This window comes from Equus przewalskii, chromosome X (genome assembly GCF_037783145.1).
Source record: "Equus przewalskii isolate Varuska chromosome X, EquPr2, whole genome shotgun sequence".
Classification (NCBI taxonomy): domain Eukaryota; kingdom Metazoa; phylum Chordata; class Mammalia; order Perissodactyla; family Equidae; genus Equus; species Equus przewalskii.
The window spans coordinates 118,285,477-118,302,155 of NC_091863.1; the positions used below are offsets into that span (position 1 = coordinate 118,285,477).

The 16,679-nt window shown below is 40.3% G+C and overlaps 1 protein-coding gene and 1 non-coding gene across 3 annotated transcripts in view; one reads left to right on the forward strand and one right to left on the reverse strand.

Moving 5' to 3' along the window:
* The first annotated feature begins 319 nt into the window (after window positions 1–319).
* FMR1NB (FMR1 neighbor) overlaps window positions 320–16,679 on the forward strand; it is a 34,193-nt gene continuing 17,833 nt past the window's right edge. The window contains exon 1 of one of the 2 annotated variants that reach the window (XM_070603397.1): window positions 320–912. In XM_070603397.1, the coding sequence (XP_070459498.1) occupies window positions 600–912 (313 nt within the window). In that variant the 5' untranslated portion in view covers window positions 320–599. The remainder of the gene's footprint in view (window positions 913–16,679) is intronic. The other variant, XM_070603396.1, reaches the window with a different exon arrangement.
* On the reverse strand, window positions 5,962–6,100 carry LOC139081244 (small nucleolar RNA SNORA1). Its single transcript, XR_011536366.1, has one exon. It is a non-coding gene; the product is annotated as a small nucleolar RNA SNORA1 (small nucleolar RNA).

A 16,679-nucleotide genomic window follows, 5' to 3' on the forward strand; every position in this document is an offset into this window, starting at 1 on the left:
AACGACCTCTTGAACATCGACCATATTCACTATAGTCACCGCGCACACCTAGCGCTGCCCATCACAGCATTCTGCCCTGATGGAAACGTTCCGTATTCGCACTGTCCAGTACGGTTACCATTAGCTAAGTGTGGCTCCTGAGCACTTGATATGTGACTACTGTGACTGAAGAAATAATTTCTTAACTCTGTTTAATTTTAATTAATTAAAATTGACATTTAAACAGCCACACTTGCCTAGCAGCCACCGTAGCAAATACGACAGTGCCTAACTGCAGTGGCCGTAAAGGGTGCAGTGTGCGTCATCGGACTGGCTCTGAGGAGAATTAGCGCAAGGCTGCCGTCGGCATCCTTCCTGTGGGCCAGGGATGAGCAGGGGCGCTCCTTCAAAGCCATTGACCCCGCACGGGCAGCAGGGGGCCTGGAGTCGCGGAGGGGGCATGCACACAGCCTGGCGGCCGTTAAAAAGGGGCGGGGCCTGCAGCAAGGCCTGGCACGTGCCGCCGCGGGGGGCCACGTAAGCGTCACTGCCGCAGGGGCTTGTGGGTCAACGGTCGCCGGCACCGAGGCGGTACCTCAGCGAGGCGGGAACCGAGAGCCATGCCTGCTGAGAGGAGCTTGATGCACGGGCGGAGGAACCGGTCGAAATCCAGGGCGCTGTGGCAAGTGCGCGCGAGGGTGAGAGCCATTGAGGCGGAGGAGCCGGCGCTGGGGCCTCCTCCGGAGAACGACAGTCCGGGACTCCAGGCTGCCGTGGCTGCCATGCGTCAGCCCACCTGGCGCACGCCTCTGCTTGGCCTCCCTCAGGCTGGGCCGCGCTACTTTGCGGTGAAGGCTTGGGCCCGCAAGCACTTTGGGCTCCTCGTGCTCGCCAGCTGGGCCCTGATGCTGCTGTTCTACTTCCTGACTACCGGTGAGTGGCCGCTCCTGGCCGGGGGCCCCGGGACGCCAGGGCAGGGGCGACAGGGCGCGGCCGCCTGCTGCGGCCACACGCCCGCCCTCCCTTCCCCTCCGCCTCACAGGCCTACCCTCCCTGGCCCGCTCCCCACGCCTGACCGCGGCTTCTCCCCGCCCCGGGCCCTCCGAGCGCCCCTCCTGAAGAGCCGCTCTCCCCTCCTTCCGAAAAAGATTGGTGTGAGATTCGCTTCACGCCGAGTGACCGGCTTTCTAGTGAACAATTTCGTGACATCTAGTATGTTCAAACGCTGCGCAGCCACCCCCTCTGTCTAGTTCCCCGAAATACTTCCCTCAGCCCCAGTTAGAGCCCGCACCCATGCCTCGCGCCGTCACTCCCCAGCCCCAGCCCCCAGCCCCGGCAGCCGCCAGCCGGCTCTCGGCCTCCGTGGGTTTCCTTTCTCATGGTTCGTGTCACGGTGACGTACAGTATTTGCCCTGTTGTGTCCAGCTCATTTTACTTAGCATCATGTTTTCGAGATTTATGCATGTGGTAGTATTATCAGTACTTCATTCCTTTTTATGGCCAAATAATATTCTGTTGGATGAATATACTGCATTTGGTTTATTCATTTATCAGTTGATGAGCATTTGGGTTGTTTCCTGTTGTTGGCTATTATGAATAACGCTGCTGTGAATATTCAAGTACAAGTTTTTTTGTCAACACGTGTTCGGTTCTCGGGCATATGCCTAGGAGTGGAATTGCTGAGTTTTATAGGAATTGCGTGTTGAAGTTTTTGAGGAAGTTCTGAACTGTTACACAAAGTGGCTGAACCATTTTACTTTCCCACTGACAATGCACGAGCGTCCCTAATTTCGCCAATTGTTACCTCCCCCCCTTTTTGGTTATTGCCATCCTAGTGTGTGAGAAATGATATCTTATTATGGTTTTCATTAGTGTTTCTGTAATGACAAATGATGTTGAACATCTTTTCATATGCTTTTTGGTATTTGTATATCTTCTTCGGAGAAATGTCTATTCAAGTCCTTTGACCGTTTTTAACTGGATTGTTTATGGTTTTGTTATTGAGTTGTAAGAGTTCTTTATATATACTGGATATATGATATGTAAATGTTTTCTCTCATTCTGTAGGTTGTCTTTTCACTTTTTTGATAATTTATTTTTTGATGCACCAACGTTTTTAAATGTGAGGAAGTTCAATTTATTTTTAATTTTGTCACTTGTGCTTTTGGTGTCATATCTAAAAATCCATGGCCAAATGTAAAGTCATGAAGATTTATTCCTATGTTTTCTTTTAAGAGTATTGTGATTTTAGCCTTTATACTTAGGTTGTTGATCCATTTTGAAATAATTTTTGTATATGGTATCTATTAGGAGTCTGACTTTATTCTTTTGCCTGTGGCGATCCAGTTGTCTCAGCATCATTTGTTGAAGAGGCTATTTATTCCCCATTGAATGGTCTTGGCACTATTTTTGAAAATCAGTTCACCATAGATTTATGTGTTTATTTCTGGACTCAAGTTATATTCTGTTGGTCTATGTGTCTGTCCCTATGCCAGTACCATACTCTTTTGATTATTGTAGCTTTGTAGCAAGTTGAGAAACTGGGACATGAGTCCTCCAACTTTGTTCTTTATTCATATTGTTTTAAGTATTCAAAACCCCTTACAATTCCATATAAATCTGAGGTTCTGCTTTTCCATTTATGCAAAAAGGCCATTGGAGTTTTGATAGCGATTGTGTTGAATCTGTAGATCACTTTGGGCAGTATTACCATCTTAACAATATTAAGGCTTTAAATCCATGAACACGGGTTGTCTTTCCATTCGTCTTCTTTAATTTATTTTAGCAATGTTTCGTAGTTTTCAATGTACAGGTCTTTGACCTCCTTGGTTAAGTTTATCCCAAGATATTTTATTCTTTTGGATGCTATTGTAAATGGAGTTGTTTTCTTAATTTCCTTTTGGATTGTTCTTGCTGATGTCTAGAAGCACAACTGATTTTTGCATGTTGATCTTGTATCCTGCAACTTTGCTAAATTTGTTTATGAGCTCTAATAGGTTTTTGTAGACTTTTTTTGGAATATTCTATATATAGAATCATGTTATCTGCGAGTAGTTTTACTCCTTCCTTTGCAATTTGGATGCCTTTTATTTTTTGTCCTAATTGCTCTGGCTAGAACTTCCAGTACAATGCTGAATAGCAGTGGTAAAAATGGGCATCCTTGCCGTGTTCCTGATCTTAGCGGGGAAGCTTTCAGTCTTTCACTATCAATTATTATGTTAATTCTTGGTTTTTCATAAATATTCTTTATCATAATGAGAAAAATCCTTTTTTTTTTTTTTTACAGGTTGGCACCTGAACTATCAACTGTTACCAATCTTCTTTTTTTTTCTGCTTTTTCTCCCCAAATCCCCCCAGTACATAGTTGTATATTTTAGTTGTGGGCCCTTCTAGTTGTGACATGTGGGACGTTGCCTCAGCATGGCCTGATGAGCGGTACCATGTCCGCGCCCAGGATCTGAACCGGCAAAACCCTGGGCCGCCAAAGTGGAGCGCATGAACTTAACCACTCAGCCATGGGGCCAGCCCCCCAAAATCCCTTCTATACATAGTTTGCTGAATGATTTTATCATGAAAGGTGTGGCATTTTGTCAAATGCTTTTCCTGCATCAATTGAGGCATTTTCCCTTCATTCTGTTAATGTGGCATATTTCATTGGTTTTCTTACGTTGAACCACCCTTGTATTCCTGGATTGAGCCCCACTTGGTCATTGTATATACTTTTTTTGATGTGCTATTGCAGTTGGTTTGTTAGTATTTTGTTGGGGCATCTATTTATTTGCATCTATATTCATATGTGATATTGGTTTGTAGTTTTCTTATGGTGTCTTTGTCTGGCTTTGGTATCAGGTTAGTAATGGCATCATAAAATGAATTAAGAAGTGTTCTTCTATTTTTTGAAAGACTTTGAGAAAGTTTGGTGTTAATTCTTCTTTAAATATTTGGTAGAAATCACCAGTGAAACCATCTGCTCCTAGACTTTTCCTTCTTGGGTGTTTTCTTTTTAATTGAGTTCATAATAGTTTACAACATTTAGAAATTTCAGTTGTACATTATTACTTGTCTGTCACGATATAAGTGCTCTTCTTAACCCCCTGTGCATACCCCCCAACCCCCTGCCCCAGTAGCCACTGAACTGTTCTCTTTGTCCGTGTGTTAGTTTTTCTTCTACATAGGAGTGAAATCACATGGTGTTTATTTTTCTCTGTGTGGGTTATTTCATTTAACATGATACCCTCCAGGTCCATCCACATTGTTGTGAATGGGATGATTTTGTCTTTTTTATGACTGAGTAGTATTGTAGTCTATCTATATACCACATTTTCTTTATCCAGTCATCAGTCCATGGGCATTAGGGTTGCTTCCACATCCTAGCTATTGTGAATAATGCTGCAATGAACATAGGGGTGCATGAGTCTCCTTGAACTGTTGATTTCTAGTTCTTTGGATAAATACCCAGTAGTGTGATAGCTGGTATTTCTATTTTTAGTTTTTTGAGAAATCTGCATACTGTTTACCACAGTGGCTGCACCAGTTTGCACTTCCACCAGCAGTGTAAGAGGGTTCCCTTTTCTCCACACCCTCTCCAACATTTGTTATTTTTTGTCTTGGTGATTATAGCCATTTTAATGGGTGTAAGGTGATATCTTAGTGTAGTTTTGATTTGCATTTCCCTGATGATTAGTGATGTTCGTCTTTTCATGTGCCTGTTGGCCATCCATCTCTATATCTTCTTTGGGAAAATGTCTGTTCATATTCTCTGCCCATTTTTTGATCGGGTTGATTTTTTGTCGTTCAGTTGTGTGAGTTCTTTATATATTATGGAGATTAACCCCTTGTCAGCTATATTATTTGCAAATGTTTTCTCCCAATTGGTGGATTGTCTTTTGTTTTGATCCTGGTTTCCTTTGCCTTGCAGAAGCTCTTTAGTCTGATGAAGTCCCACTTGTTTATTTTTTCTCGTTTCCCTTGTCCAAGAAGACATGGTATTTGAAAAGATCCTTTTAAGATCGATGTCCAAGAGTGTACTACCTGTATTTTCTTACAGATGTTTTGTGGTTTCAGGTCTTACCTTCAAGTCTTTGATCCATTTTGAGTTTATTTTTGTGTGTGGCTTAAGATAATGGTCTACTTTCATTCTTTTGCATGTGGCTGTCACGTTTTCCCAACACCATTTATTGAAGAGACCATCCTTTCTCCATTGTATGTTCTTAGCACCTTTGTCGAAGATTAGCTGTCTGTAGATGTGTGATTTTATTTCTTGGCTTTCAATTGTGTTCCATTGATCTGTGTGCCTGTTTTTGTACCAGTACCATACTATAGCTTTGTAGTACATTTTTTTAAGTCAATAAATTATTATTGAAGTAATTTCGCATGTTGTGATTCCTTCCAGTCACCTTAATTCCTCCAAAGTTTGTCATAATCTTCAAGATAGCTCTTTTAAAAAGGAATTTTGTCCAGTCCATGGTTGTCATGTCAGTCAGTTCACAATTCTTTCAGTTGGGGTTCTTTGATCTCCACTTGAATAAGGACATACTTTAAAAATTCTCCACCTGTTGGAGCTGGCCTGGTGGCTCAGTAGTTAAGTTCACATATTCCACTTCAACGGCCCAGGGTTCGCCGGTTCAGCTCCTGGGTGAGGACATGGCACCGCTTGTCAAGCCATGCTGTGGTAGGCATCCCACATATAAAGTAGAGGAAAATGGGCATGGATGTTAGCTCAGGGCCAGTGTTCCTTAGCAAAAAGAGGAGGATCGGCAGCAGATGTTAGCTTAGGGCTAATCTTCCTCAAAAAAAAAAAAAAATTCTCCACCTGTAATCTTTAGGATCCAATTTTTTCAACCAATTTACTTTAGGGCCTAGGAGTTAAATTGTAGGAAGTTGACTGCTATTTTAGCAAATGATCTAAGATATATTATTCCTAATCATTTCTAATATTGAAAATTCTTGTTACATCCAACTTTTACTTATTAGCCTAGCAAAAAATGTTACAGGTCTCATTGTCACCACTGCAATACGTGTACTGTGATGGAAGCATAATCTGTGTCTCAATATATATTGACACATTAACAATTTCTGGACATCATTAACAACAGTGCCCATTTTCATCTAGAGTGAGGTTTCTGTAGTACATTTTGAAGTCAGGGATTGTGATGTCTCCAGCTTTGTTCTTTTTTCTTGGGATTGCTTTAGCTATTCAGGGTCTTTTGTTGCCCCATATGAATTTTAGGATTCTTTGTTCTTTTTCTGTGGAGAATGTCATTGGGATTCTGATTGGGATTGTGTTGAGTCTCTAGATTGCTTTGGGTATTATGAACACTTTAACTGTGTTTATTCTTCTGATCCATGTGCATGGAGTATCTTTCCATTTCTTTATGTCATCATTTATTTCTTTCCACAATGTCTTGTAGTTTTCATTGCATAGGTCTTTCACCTCTTTGGTTAAATTTCTTCCTGGATATTTTATTCTTTTTGTCATGATTGTAAATGGGATTGTATTCTTGAGTTCTCTTTCTGTTCATTATTAGAGTATAGAAATGCAACTTATTTTTGTAAGTTGATTTTGTACCCTGAAACTTTACATTAGTTGTTGATTATTTCTAGTAGTTTTCTGATTGATTCTTCACGGTTTTCTATATATAAAATCATGTCAACTGAAAATAGAGAGTTTCACTTTTTCACTTCCTATTTGGATTACTTTTATTCCTTTTTCTTGCTTAATTTCTCTGGCTATTACCTCCAGGACAATGTCAAATAAGAATAGAGAGAGTGGGCACCCTTGTCTTGTTCCTGTTGTCTGAGGGATGGCGTTCAACTTTTCCCCATTGAGTATGATGTTGGCTGTGGGTTTGTCACATATGGCCTTTATTATGTTGAGGTACTTTCCTTTGGTCCCCATTTTGTTAAGAGTTTTTATCGTAAATGGATGTTGGATCTTGTCACATGCTTTCTCTGTGTCTATTGAGAGGATCATGTGGTTTTTATTACTCATTTTGTTAATATGGTGTATCATGTTGATTGATTTATGGACATTGAACCATCCCTGTGTCCCTCATAGAAATCCCACTTGACCATGATGTATGATCTTTTTGATGTATTGCTCTAATCAGGGTGGCAATATTTTGTTGAGGATTTTTGCATCTATGTTCATCACTGAAATTGGCCTATAGTTTTCCTTTTTTGTGTTGTCCTTGTCAGGCTTTGGTATCAGGGTGATGTTGGCCTTGTAGAATGTGTCAGGAAGTGTTCTGTCTTCCCTAATTTTTTGGAATAGTTTACTAAGTATGGGTATTAAATCCTCTTTGAATGTTTGGTAGAATTCACCAGGGAAGCCTTCTGGTCCTTGACTTTTATTTTTTGGGAGATTTTTAATTACTGTTTCAATGTCTTTACTTGTGATTGGTCTATTCAGATTATCTATTTCTTATTGATTCAGCTTTTGGAGGTTGTAAGAGTCTAAGAATTTATCCGTTTCTTCTAGATTGTCTAATTTGTTGACATACAGCTTTTCATAGTGTTCTCTTATAATCATTTGTATTTCTCTGGTATCCATTGTAATTTTTCCTTTCTCTTTTCTAATTTTATTTATCTGAGCTTTCTCTCTTTTTTTCTTTTTAAGTCTGGCTTGAGGTTTATCAATTTTGTTTATCTTCTCAAAGAGCCAGCTCTTTGTTTCATTGATCCTTTCTGTTGTCTTTTTTGTTTCACTTGCATTTATTTCTGCTCTGATTTTTATTATTTCCTTCCTTCTGCTGCCTTTGGGCTTTGTTTGTTCTTTTTCTAATTCGGTTAGGTGTAGTTTGAGATTTCTTATTTTGGATTTTTCTTATTTATTAAGGTGAGCCTGTGTTGCAATGAATTTCCCTTTTAGGACTGCTTTTGCTGCATCCCATATGAGTTGGTATGGTATGTTTTCGTTTTCATTTGTCTCCAGATATTTTCTGACTTCTCCTTTAATTTCTTCTATGATCCATTGGTTGTTCAGTAGCATGTTGTTTAGTCTCCACATATTTCCCCCTTTCTCAGCTTTTTTCTTGTAGTTAATTTCTAGTTTCTTATCATTGTCCTTGGAAAAGATGCTTGATAGAATGTCAATCTTCTTAAATTTATTGAGGCTTGCCTTGTTTCCCAACATATATTCTATCCTTGAGAATGTTCCATGTGCACTTGAGAAGAATGTGTATTCTGCTGTTTTTGGATGATGTGTTCTATATATATCTGTTAAGTCTATCTGGTCTAGTTTTTCATTAAATTCCACTGTTTCCTTGTTGACTTTCTGTCTGGATGGTCTATCCATTGATGTGAGTGGAGTGTGAGGTCCCTTACTATTATTGTCTTGTTGTTAATATCTCCTTTTAGGTTTGTTAATAGTTGCTCTATGTTCTTTGGTGCTCCTGTGTTGAGTGCATATGTATTTCTAAGTGTTATGTCTTCTTGGTGGAGTGTCCCTTTGATCATTGTATACTGCTCCCCTTTGTCTCTCTTTACCTGTCTTATCTTAAAGTCTACTTTGTCTGATGTAAGTATGGCAACACCTGCTTTCTTTTATTTGCCATTAGCTTGGAATATCATCTTCCATCCCTTCACTCTGAGCCTGTGTTTGTTGTTGGAGCTGAGATGTGTTTCCTGGAGCCAGCATATTGTTGGGTCTTGTTCTGTAATCCATCTTGCCATTCTGTGTCTTTTTATTGGAGAATTCAATCCATTTACATTTCGAGTGATTATTGATATATGAGGGCTTAATGCTGCCATTTTATTGCTTGTTTTCTGGTTCTCCTGCATTTCCATTGTTTATCATCCCATGTATTTTAGACTACCAATTTGGTTAGGTAGTTTTTTATGCTGGATTTCTTAGTTTTCTCCTTATTTATTATTTGTGTCTCTGTTCTGCTTTTTTGTTTAGTAGTTACCTTGAGTTTTGTATGAAATATCTTGTTGATAGGATAGTCCGTTTTCTGATGACCTCTTATTTCCTTAGGCTAAGCTCATTCAGTTCCTTTCCTCTTCCCCTCCTACATTGTTTTTGTCACATTTTATTCTATCTGTCTAGTTTAAATGACAAGATTATCTTTGTTTTTTGGTGTTTTCCTTCCCTTTATCTTTAATGTTTTACTTGAGTATTTGCTAATGTGTTCTAATGGATAGCTACAATTTTCTGATATTGTCTACCTGTTTATATTCTTACTCAGGGCTTTGTAGCCCCTTCTCTTTTTTCAAGTATGAGGGCCTTCTTGAGCATTTCTTGTCAGGGGAGTCTTGTGGCAATGAACTCCCTCAGCTTTGTTTATCTGTGAAAGTTTTTATTTCTCCATCATATCTGAAGGATATTTTCACTGGATAGAGTATTCTTGGCTGAAAATTTCTGGTTTTCAAAGATTTGAATATATCATTCCACCCTCCCCTACCTTGTAAGGTTTCTGCTGAGAAATCCACTGAAAGCCTAATAGGGGTTCCTTTGTAAGTTATTTTCTTCTGCCTTGCTGCCCTTAGTATTTTTTTTTTGTCATATATTGTTACCAGCTTTACTACTATATGCCTTGCAGTAGGCCTTTTTACATTTATATAGTTAGGAGATCTAGTGGCTTCTTTCATGTGAATTTCCATCTCCTTCTCCAGGTTTGGGAAGTTCTCTGTTGTTATTCTTTGAACAAGCTTTCTGTTCCATTCTCCTTCTTTTCTTCCTCTGAAATACCTATAATCCTTATGTTGCATTTCCTGATTAAGTTGGATATTTCTCAGAGACTTTCTTCATTTCTTCTTAGTCTTAGTTGTCTCTCCTCCTCCTTCTGAAGCATTTCTATATTTCTGTTTTCACTGTTACTGATTCTCTCCTCAATGATATCAGCTCTGCCGTTCAGGGAATCCACATTCTACTTTATCTCATCCATTGTGTTTTTCATCTTGAATATTTCTGTTTCATTCTTCTTTATAGTTTCAACCTCATTTGTGAAGTAGTTCTTGAACCCATTGAATTGTCTATCTGCATTCTCTTTTAACTCGTTCAGTTTTTTAATGATAGCTATTTGGAATTATCTGTCATTTAGGTTATAGATTTCTGTGTCTTCACGATTGATTTCTGGGTACTTGTCCTTTTCCTTTTGGTCTGGAGATTTAACATATTTCTTCATACTGCTAGATGCCATGAATTTGTGCTTCTGCATTTTGGTAGTAGCTGATTGCTACTTCCACCTGTCACCACTGGGTGGGGTTCAAGAGCTGCATATTCTGAACACACTGTGATCCATGGGACAGCTCCCAGGTGCTGGGCTGGGGTGCTGGGCCAGGGTGAGGGAAGCTTTCTTTCTCCTGGGAGATCTCGGGGACTTCTCACTCTCCCCTCGCTGTCAGCTCTCCTGCAGTATTGGCTTGATGAAGATACCCTGGTGATAGCAGTCACCTCTATGGGGGGCTTTCCCCCGGGCTGTGAGGCACCTCAGAGATCTATGGTGTTCCCACGGAGGGCCGCCACTCCCTCCCTGCTTTCCTCCCAGAGGCTGCACACAATTCCTGTGTCTCTGTCCTTCAGGGAGGAAGAGACACGTTATCTTACCTCCTTCCACTACCTCGGTGGAGGCTCCAGCACCTCCACTTTCTGACATACGGCTGCATGGGTCTCTCAGACATCATTTCTGTTGTGTGGATGTCCTCTGTTGGAATATAAATGTTCTTTTCATTGTATCTTTGAGGGGAGAGCTTATGGGGAGAACTCACTCTGCCGTGATGCTGATGTGACCCTGGTTGGTTTTGATTAGTGTTTCAGTCTCTTTACATGTTATAGTTCTTCTGTGAAAGGTCTTCTTTACCTAACCTCCTTTCACAAATGACTGAATCCCCTCACCAACTCTCACAAATACCTTTCTTTCCCTTATGAATGGCTTCCCTCCCTCATTTCTCCTTAGACCTTCTTTTCATTACCTCCTATCATATAGTACTAACCTCTGTCATCTCAGCATTCCAAGTATTAACCTTCACCACCTCTTCTCTTAAAGCTGTTCCACCTCTAACCTCACCTTACTAACCCCCCTTACCTCACCACTCAAATGCCTTCCTCCATTATCTCCCTTCACAAAGACCTTTCCTTGTTCATTTCCCTTCACCAAGGCCTTCCCTTCTTTCATGATTGCCATCTCTGCCTCCTCTATCCTTATAATTGACTTCTCTCCTTCACCTCTCACCTCAAAGGCCTCCTTCTCTCAAGTCCTCTCAAAGTAGGAACTTTCCTCTCCTCATATAGTATAGTCATCTGTCATTTAATGATGGGGATGCAGTCTGAGAAATGTGTCATTAGGCGGTTTTGTTTTGTGAACATCATAGAATATAGTTACATAAACCTAGATGGTATAGCCTACTACACAACTAGGCTATCTGGTACTTATCTTATGGGACCACCGTCATATATGTGGTCCATCATTGACCAAAATGTCATTATGTGGTGCATGACTATATTAAACTCCTTCACCTGCTTTCTCAAAGAATTTCCCTCCTCTGCTTATGCTCACAAAGGCCATCCCTCTGCCACCTCACTTCACAAATGCCTGCTTTCTTTTACCCTCACAAATGCCTTCCCTCCCTCATCACCACTCCAAAAGTTCTTCTTAACCTTCAATCAAGGTCTTTTCGTTCTCCAATATCCCCACAATATCTTTCTTTTGCTCACCTTCTCTCCCTCACTCAGTAGCCTTTCTTCTTAATCTCACAAAGCCCTTTCCTCCCCTCACTCAAGGTCTTCAATTTCTCACCTCCCTTTTAAAATGCCTTCATTCTCTTACCTCATGTTGTCTTTCTCTCTCTAACCTGTCTTCACAAAGACCTTCCCTCCCTCAGTCAAATTCCTTCCGTTTCCTCCTCATTTACCTACCCTCCTCCAGACCTTTACTCACCCTCCTCTCTGATGCCTATTTCAGCCCTCCAAAGCCTTCCCTTCTCCCCACTCATGAATTTCCTCTCCCTCATCCCCCAAAGGTACTCTCTCCTTCTTCCCCCAAAGTCTTTTTCCTCCTCCTTCTTTAATGGTCATGCTGCCTCACTTTCCTGACTCAAAGTCTTTCCCATCTCCTCCTTCAAATCCTTCTTACCCCTTGCTCAAATACTTTTCCTTTCCCCATAGCTTTCTCTCCTTAGCTCCAAGATGGCCTTCTCAAAATGGCATTCTCTACCTTACCTCCCATGGCCTGCCCTCCCTCCCGAGCCCCTCACAGTGATGTTCCATCTCCACATCTGCATAAAGGCCTTGGCTTTCCCACAGTCTTCCTCTTTCCCTCAAGCTCCAACCTCAAGCCTAAAGACAGTCTTCCATCCTCACCTCTAATCTCAGTGACTTCTCTCTCCCTGCCCTCCGCAGAGGCCTTCTATGACCACCCCCAACCAAGGTCCTCCCACAGGCAAAGGAGGAGGCAAAAATTTAGCAGAGGCATTGTAAGTAAAAGGAACAGAGACTTCTGTGTACTATGTCAGAACTGCATGGCTTTATAACTTTTTATGAGGGGTGAAATTCAAAGTTAAATAAAGTATATGTTAGGCATCCTTATACCAACTACTTTAATTAAGTTAGAATATATGATTTCTGCTTTATGGAAATATTTTAGGATACTTTTTAAATGATCGTTTATAAATCATATTACTTCAAATTATTCATACTTATTTTTCCTACTGTTCATCTAAAATACCAAAGTATTTCTGAATTAGTTTGCTGTCCTTATAAACACTGGTTACAAATATGACTGAGAGCTTTACAAACAGTGCTTTTTCATTTTCTGAAAATGTAAGTTAAAAAACAAAACTATAAATTGTACATTATTTTTTCTTAGTCCATGAGTTCTTCGTTTTCTATTTCTATTTTGAGTAGAACTCTTACAAAAAAAGAATACTGTTATTCAGTGTGATTTCTTTATTTCCATGAAGACTTTTTCCAGTATAGATTTAACATATTTTCTCCTGAAATAATTCATGATTCATTCTTTGTACTGTCAGATTTCCCAGGTTCCTGGGAGGTAATATGTGACTGGATGGATTAAATATTATTTTACATTTAAAATAACTTAATATAATGAATTGTACTGTGTTATTGGTTAATTGTGTTCCCCCACCCTCGACAAAAAAAAAATGTCGGAATTTTAATTCCCAGTACCTCAGGATGTGACCTTATTTGGAGATAAGGTCTTTATAGAGGTAATCAAATTAAAATGTGAGCCCAATCCAGTATGACTTGTTGGACACAGAGGTAGACGTTCATAGAGAAAAGACTAAATGCCACATTAATGACATTTTGGTCAACAACATATTGCACGTACAGTGGTAGTCCCATAAGATTAGTGCCACATAGCCTAGGTGTGTAGTAGGCTATAACACCTAGGTTTGTGTAAGTACACTCTATGGTGTTCACATGACAAAATCGCCTAACAATGCATTTCTCAGAACGTATCTCTGTCATTAAACAATGCGTGACTGTATATGAATAGAAATAGGGAGAAAACAGTGGTCTTCAAGCCAAGGAGAGAGGCCTTCCCTCACAGCCCTCAGAAGGAACAGACATCTTGATTTTGGACTTCTAACCTCCAGAACTGTGAGACAATAAATTTCTGTTGTTTTTAAGCCGCCTAGTTTATGACACTTTGTTACAATGACTCTAGCAAAGTAATACACACTGAGAGGTAAAGTAATTTGGCCATGGCCCTGGAGTATTATGGTGAAAGGAGGGCACGTAATTCTAGAACTAAAATTCCCCTTCTCCTTCCTAGACAGACCCTTCCGAGTTCTCTTAGATTTAATGCCACCAAAGGGAATTGAGGTTGCTGGATGTGAGGTACCTCTGGGATATCTCCAGTTTGTATTGTCGTTTGGACTCCCAAACTGCATTGCTTCTCAGGTTGTATTTTTATGGAAGGCATGTAGACTAGTGGCATACAGGATGAGGAGACTAGGAGATTGGGGACTGGGAGTTTGATCCCAGCTTCTCCACCAATTCTCTGTAACCTATTGGATTAATTCTTATTGCACAGCGTTTAATGGGAGATTAAAAAAAAAAGGAGAAATAAAGATTGACTAATAGGTAATATTTTCAGAATGCTTTAGCTTCATGGACACAACCATGTGACTAGTTTCTGTATCATTATATTAGAATACTTCATTTATCCATTCTTCACGGGGAGTAAATGAGGCAGTGCACATAGATAGAGGATCTGGCTGCCTGCCATGCACCTCATTAAGCACGAGGCTTGCTCTTGCTTTAACCATGTGTGCATGTGGTATAGTTGGAGGAGTCCTGAATTACGAATTAGGAGACCCAAGTTGTCTTGATTCTGCCACTGACTTGCTTTGTGACCTTTGATGGGTCGCTTTACCTCTTTTACCCTTCAATTACCTTGTCTAAAAGTTGAGGAGATTTTGCTATGGGTGTTGCTTTTGCCTCAGTAGTTTGTGTAACACCTTCACAGCTCTTGGTTATCTTAATACTATCAGATCTTCCTCTTTTCCTTTAAAAAGTCTCACTTTTTTACATAAATATGTTTATTTTAAAAGGAAAGTGTAGCACAGTTATAAATGGAAAACTGGTCATATTTGTTATTAAGAGAATTATTTATAAAAATAAATATCCCACAACCAAAATACTGTTTTTAAAATTATAAACAATAAAAATAAATAATGAAAGACATGACAAAATATTTATTCATTTTACATTGTACTAAGCATGACTTCATTTAATCCTTATAATCCTTCAGAATATCCTTCAAAATCCATTTTGCAGATGAGTAAACTGAGGCAAAGAGAAGTTACTGACTTGGCCAAGTGTACCAACTAGTATGTGACAGAGCCAGGGTGCAAATTCAGGTCTGTTTGAGGCCAAGGCCCAGAAAGACTGCTGCATAGGGAGACCCTCAATTTACTACAGCCCCAGGAGAATCCTTCCAAGCTGATAACATTAGCCACTGTTCCCTTTCTGTCTTCTCACCCTTTAATCCAGTTCCTCATCTGAGAGACTTCACTGCATAGCAGGGCTGGCAACGTAGTTTGCAAAATGAAAATGCAGCATCCCTACTTCAAAATTTCTTATGAACTTCAAGATGATAGAGCATTAAACCAAGCGTGGGGTCCTTCTAAGAGCTAGACTGTAGATTGCACAGGTTGCATGCCCATGATGCTCACAGCTTTGAGTTTAGTTTTTTTTCCTTTGAAATGTGGTTAGATTTTCAGTCTTTTTTTGCAGCAGAGAAATTAAAAAATAAAAATTCTTTGTGACGGGGCAACCTAATTGGTTCTTTACTGTTTCTTGCTGCCATTTAAGGAAGCTGGCTCCTAATCTTTTGTTTGAGCATATTAATGAGTGTACAGATGCAAATTAGAGGCATAAAGGATGAAATTATTCTGCATATGAAAAGTGATGGGGAGGGGAAAGAGGCTAGAGCCTAACAGGGTGGAGAGGAAGATCTGAGAAGACCTGGGCACTGGCTGATGGGAGATTTTGGAGAGAGGAAAGGGCAGTTGCTCCCAGGGAGGAAAGAACAGGGTGGTTAAAAGGAATTTTATAAAGGTTTGCCATATGGTGAGTGATATCAACCTTGTTTGGTGTTATAATAGTTTTGATATGCCGGTCATAGAGTTTTTCCTACACTTTTAAAGTAAATAAATAGCAAAGATGAGATATATCCGTAAATATTCAAGTGTGTTTCACCTAAAATCAACTCATGTAATGCTGATGGTACTCATACCACACTTTGGGAAATACTACTCGTTAATTTGTAAGTAATTGTCTGTCAGAGTCGGCAAGAAACCAGTGGTATAGGGAGAACAGGTTAAACACTCTGGAGGCTTTTGGTTCAGGCTGCCACTGATGATACCTATCTGAGTAAATATTTAATTGCCTCCTCCATTTCAAATGCTCATTGAAAGGACAAAAAGATCTATGATGGTTGAAAACCCAGAGAACCCAGAAGAGTGCCATCTGCCATCAATATGCCAGAAATTTGGAGAGATATCAGAAAGATAGAATGAAGCCGGGCCAGACACTACTGAGAGAAGTTGCCGCAACCTGTGTTTCACCTCAGCCTAAGGCCAAGCCTGTCTGGGAGGGGCTGGAGGCTAGGGTACTCTGAGCTGGGGATCAGTCTCCATCCTGGAGAGACTCCAGAGAGCATACCATCTGGGGAAGATATCCTAGAGTGGAGACTCAGGCCACTGTGTGCTACTGCCAGCCAACACTTCCTTCAGATGGTGTGTTGAGTCCAGTGGCAACAGAGGCAGTCAGCTGGGGAAGGTGGGCACTGAGTGAACAAGTGGCAGTACAGAATATAGGTCCTGTTGAAGCTGCTTCCAACTGTAGTTTCTTTGCTGTATCATTTCCCTGGCAATATTAATCTCATTTTTTGTCCCCTGTGCTGGAAGCACTCTTCCAGGCCCTTTGTGTAGCCAGTTTCTTATTTTTTTTTTAGCTTAAATATCGTCTCAAGAGAGGCCAGCCCCTATTTAAAGTAGGTCTCCTACCTTATGCTGCATTGGTATCCACTTACTTCATTGCATTCATTACAATTTGTAGTTATTAAATTTGTTCGTTTACTTCTTTTTTGTCTGTTTGCTCCACCATACTGTAAGCTCCATGAGGGGCAGGGATCTCATCTGATTTTTTCATTGATGTATCGCCAAAACCTAAAATATAGTAGACATTAAATAGATATTTGTTGAATGAGTAGGAGTTAGGAGAAAGCAAA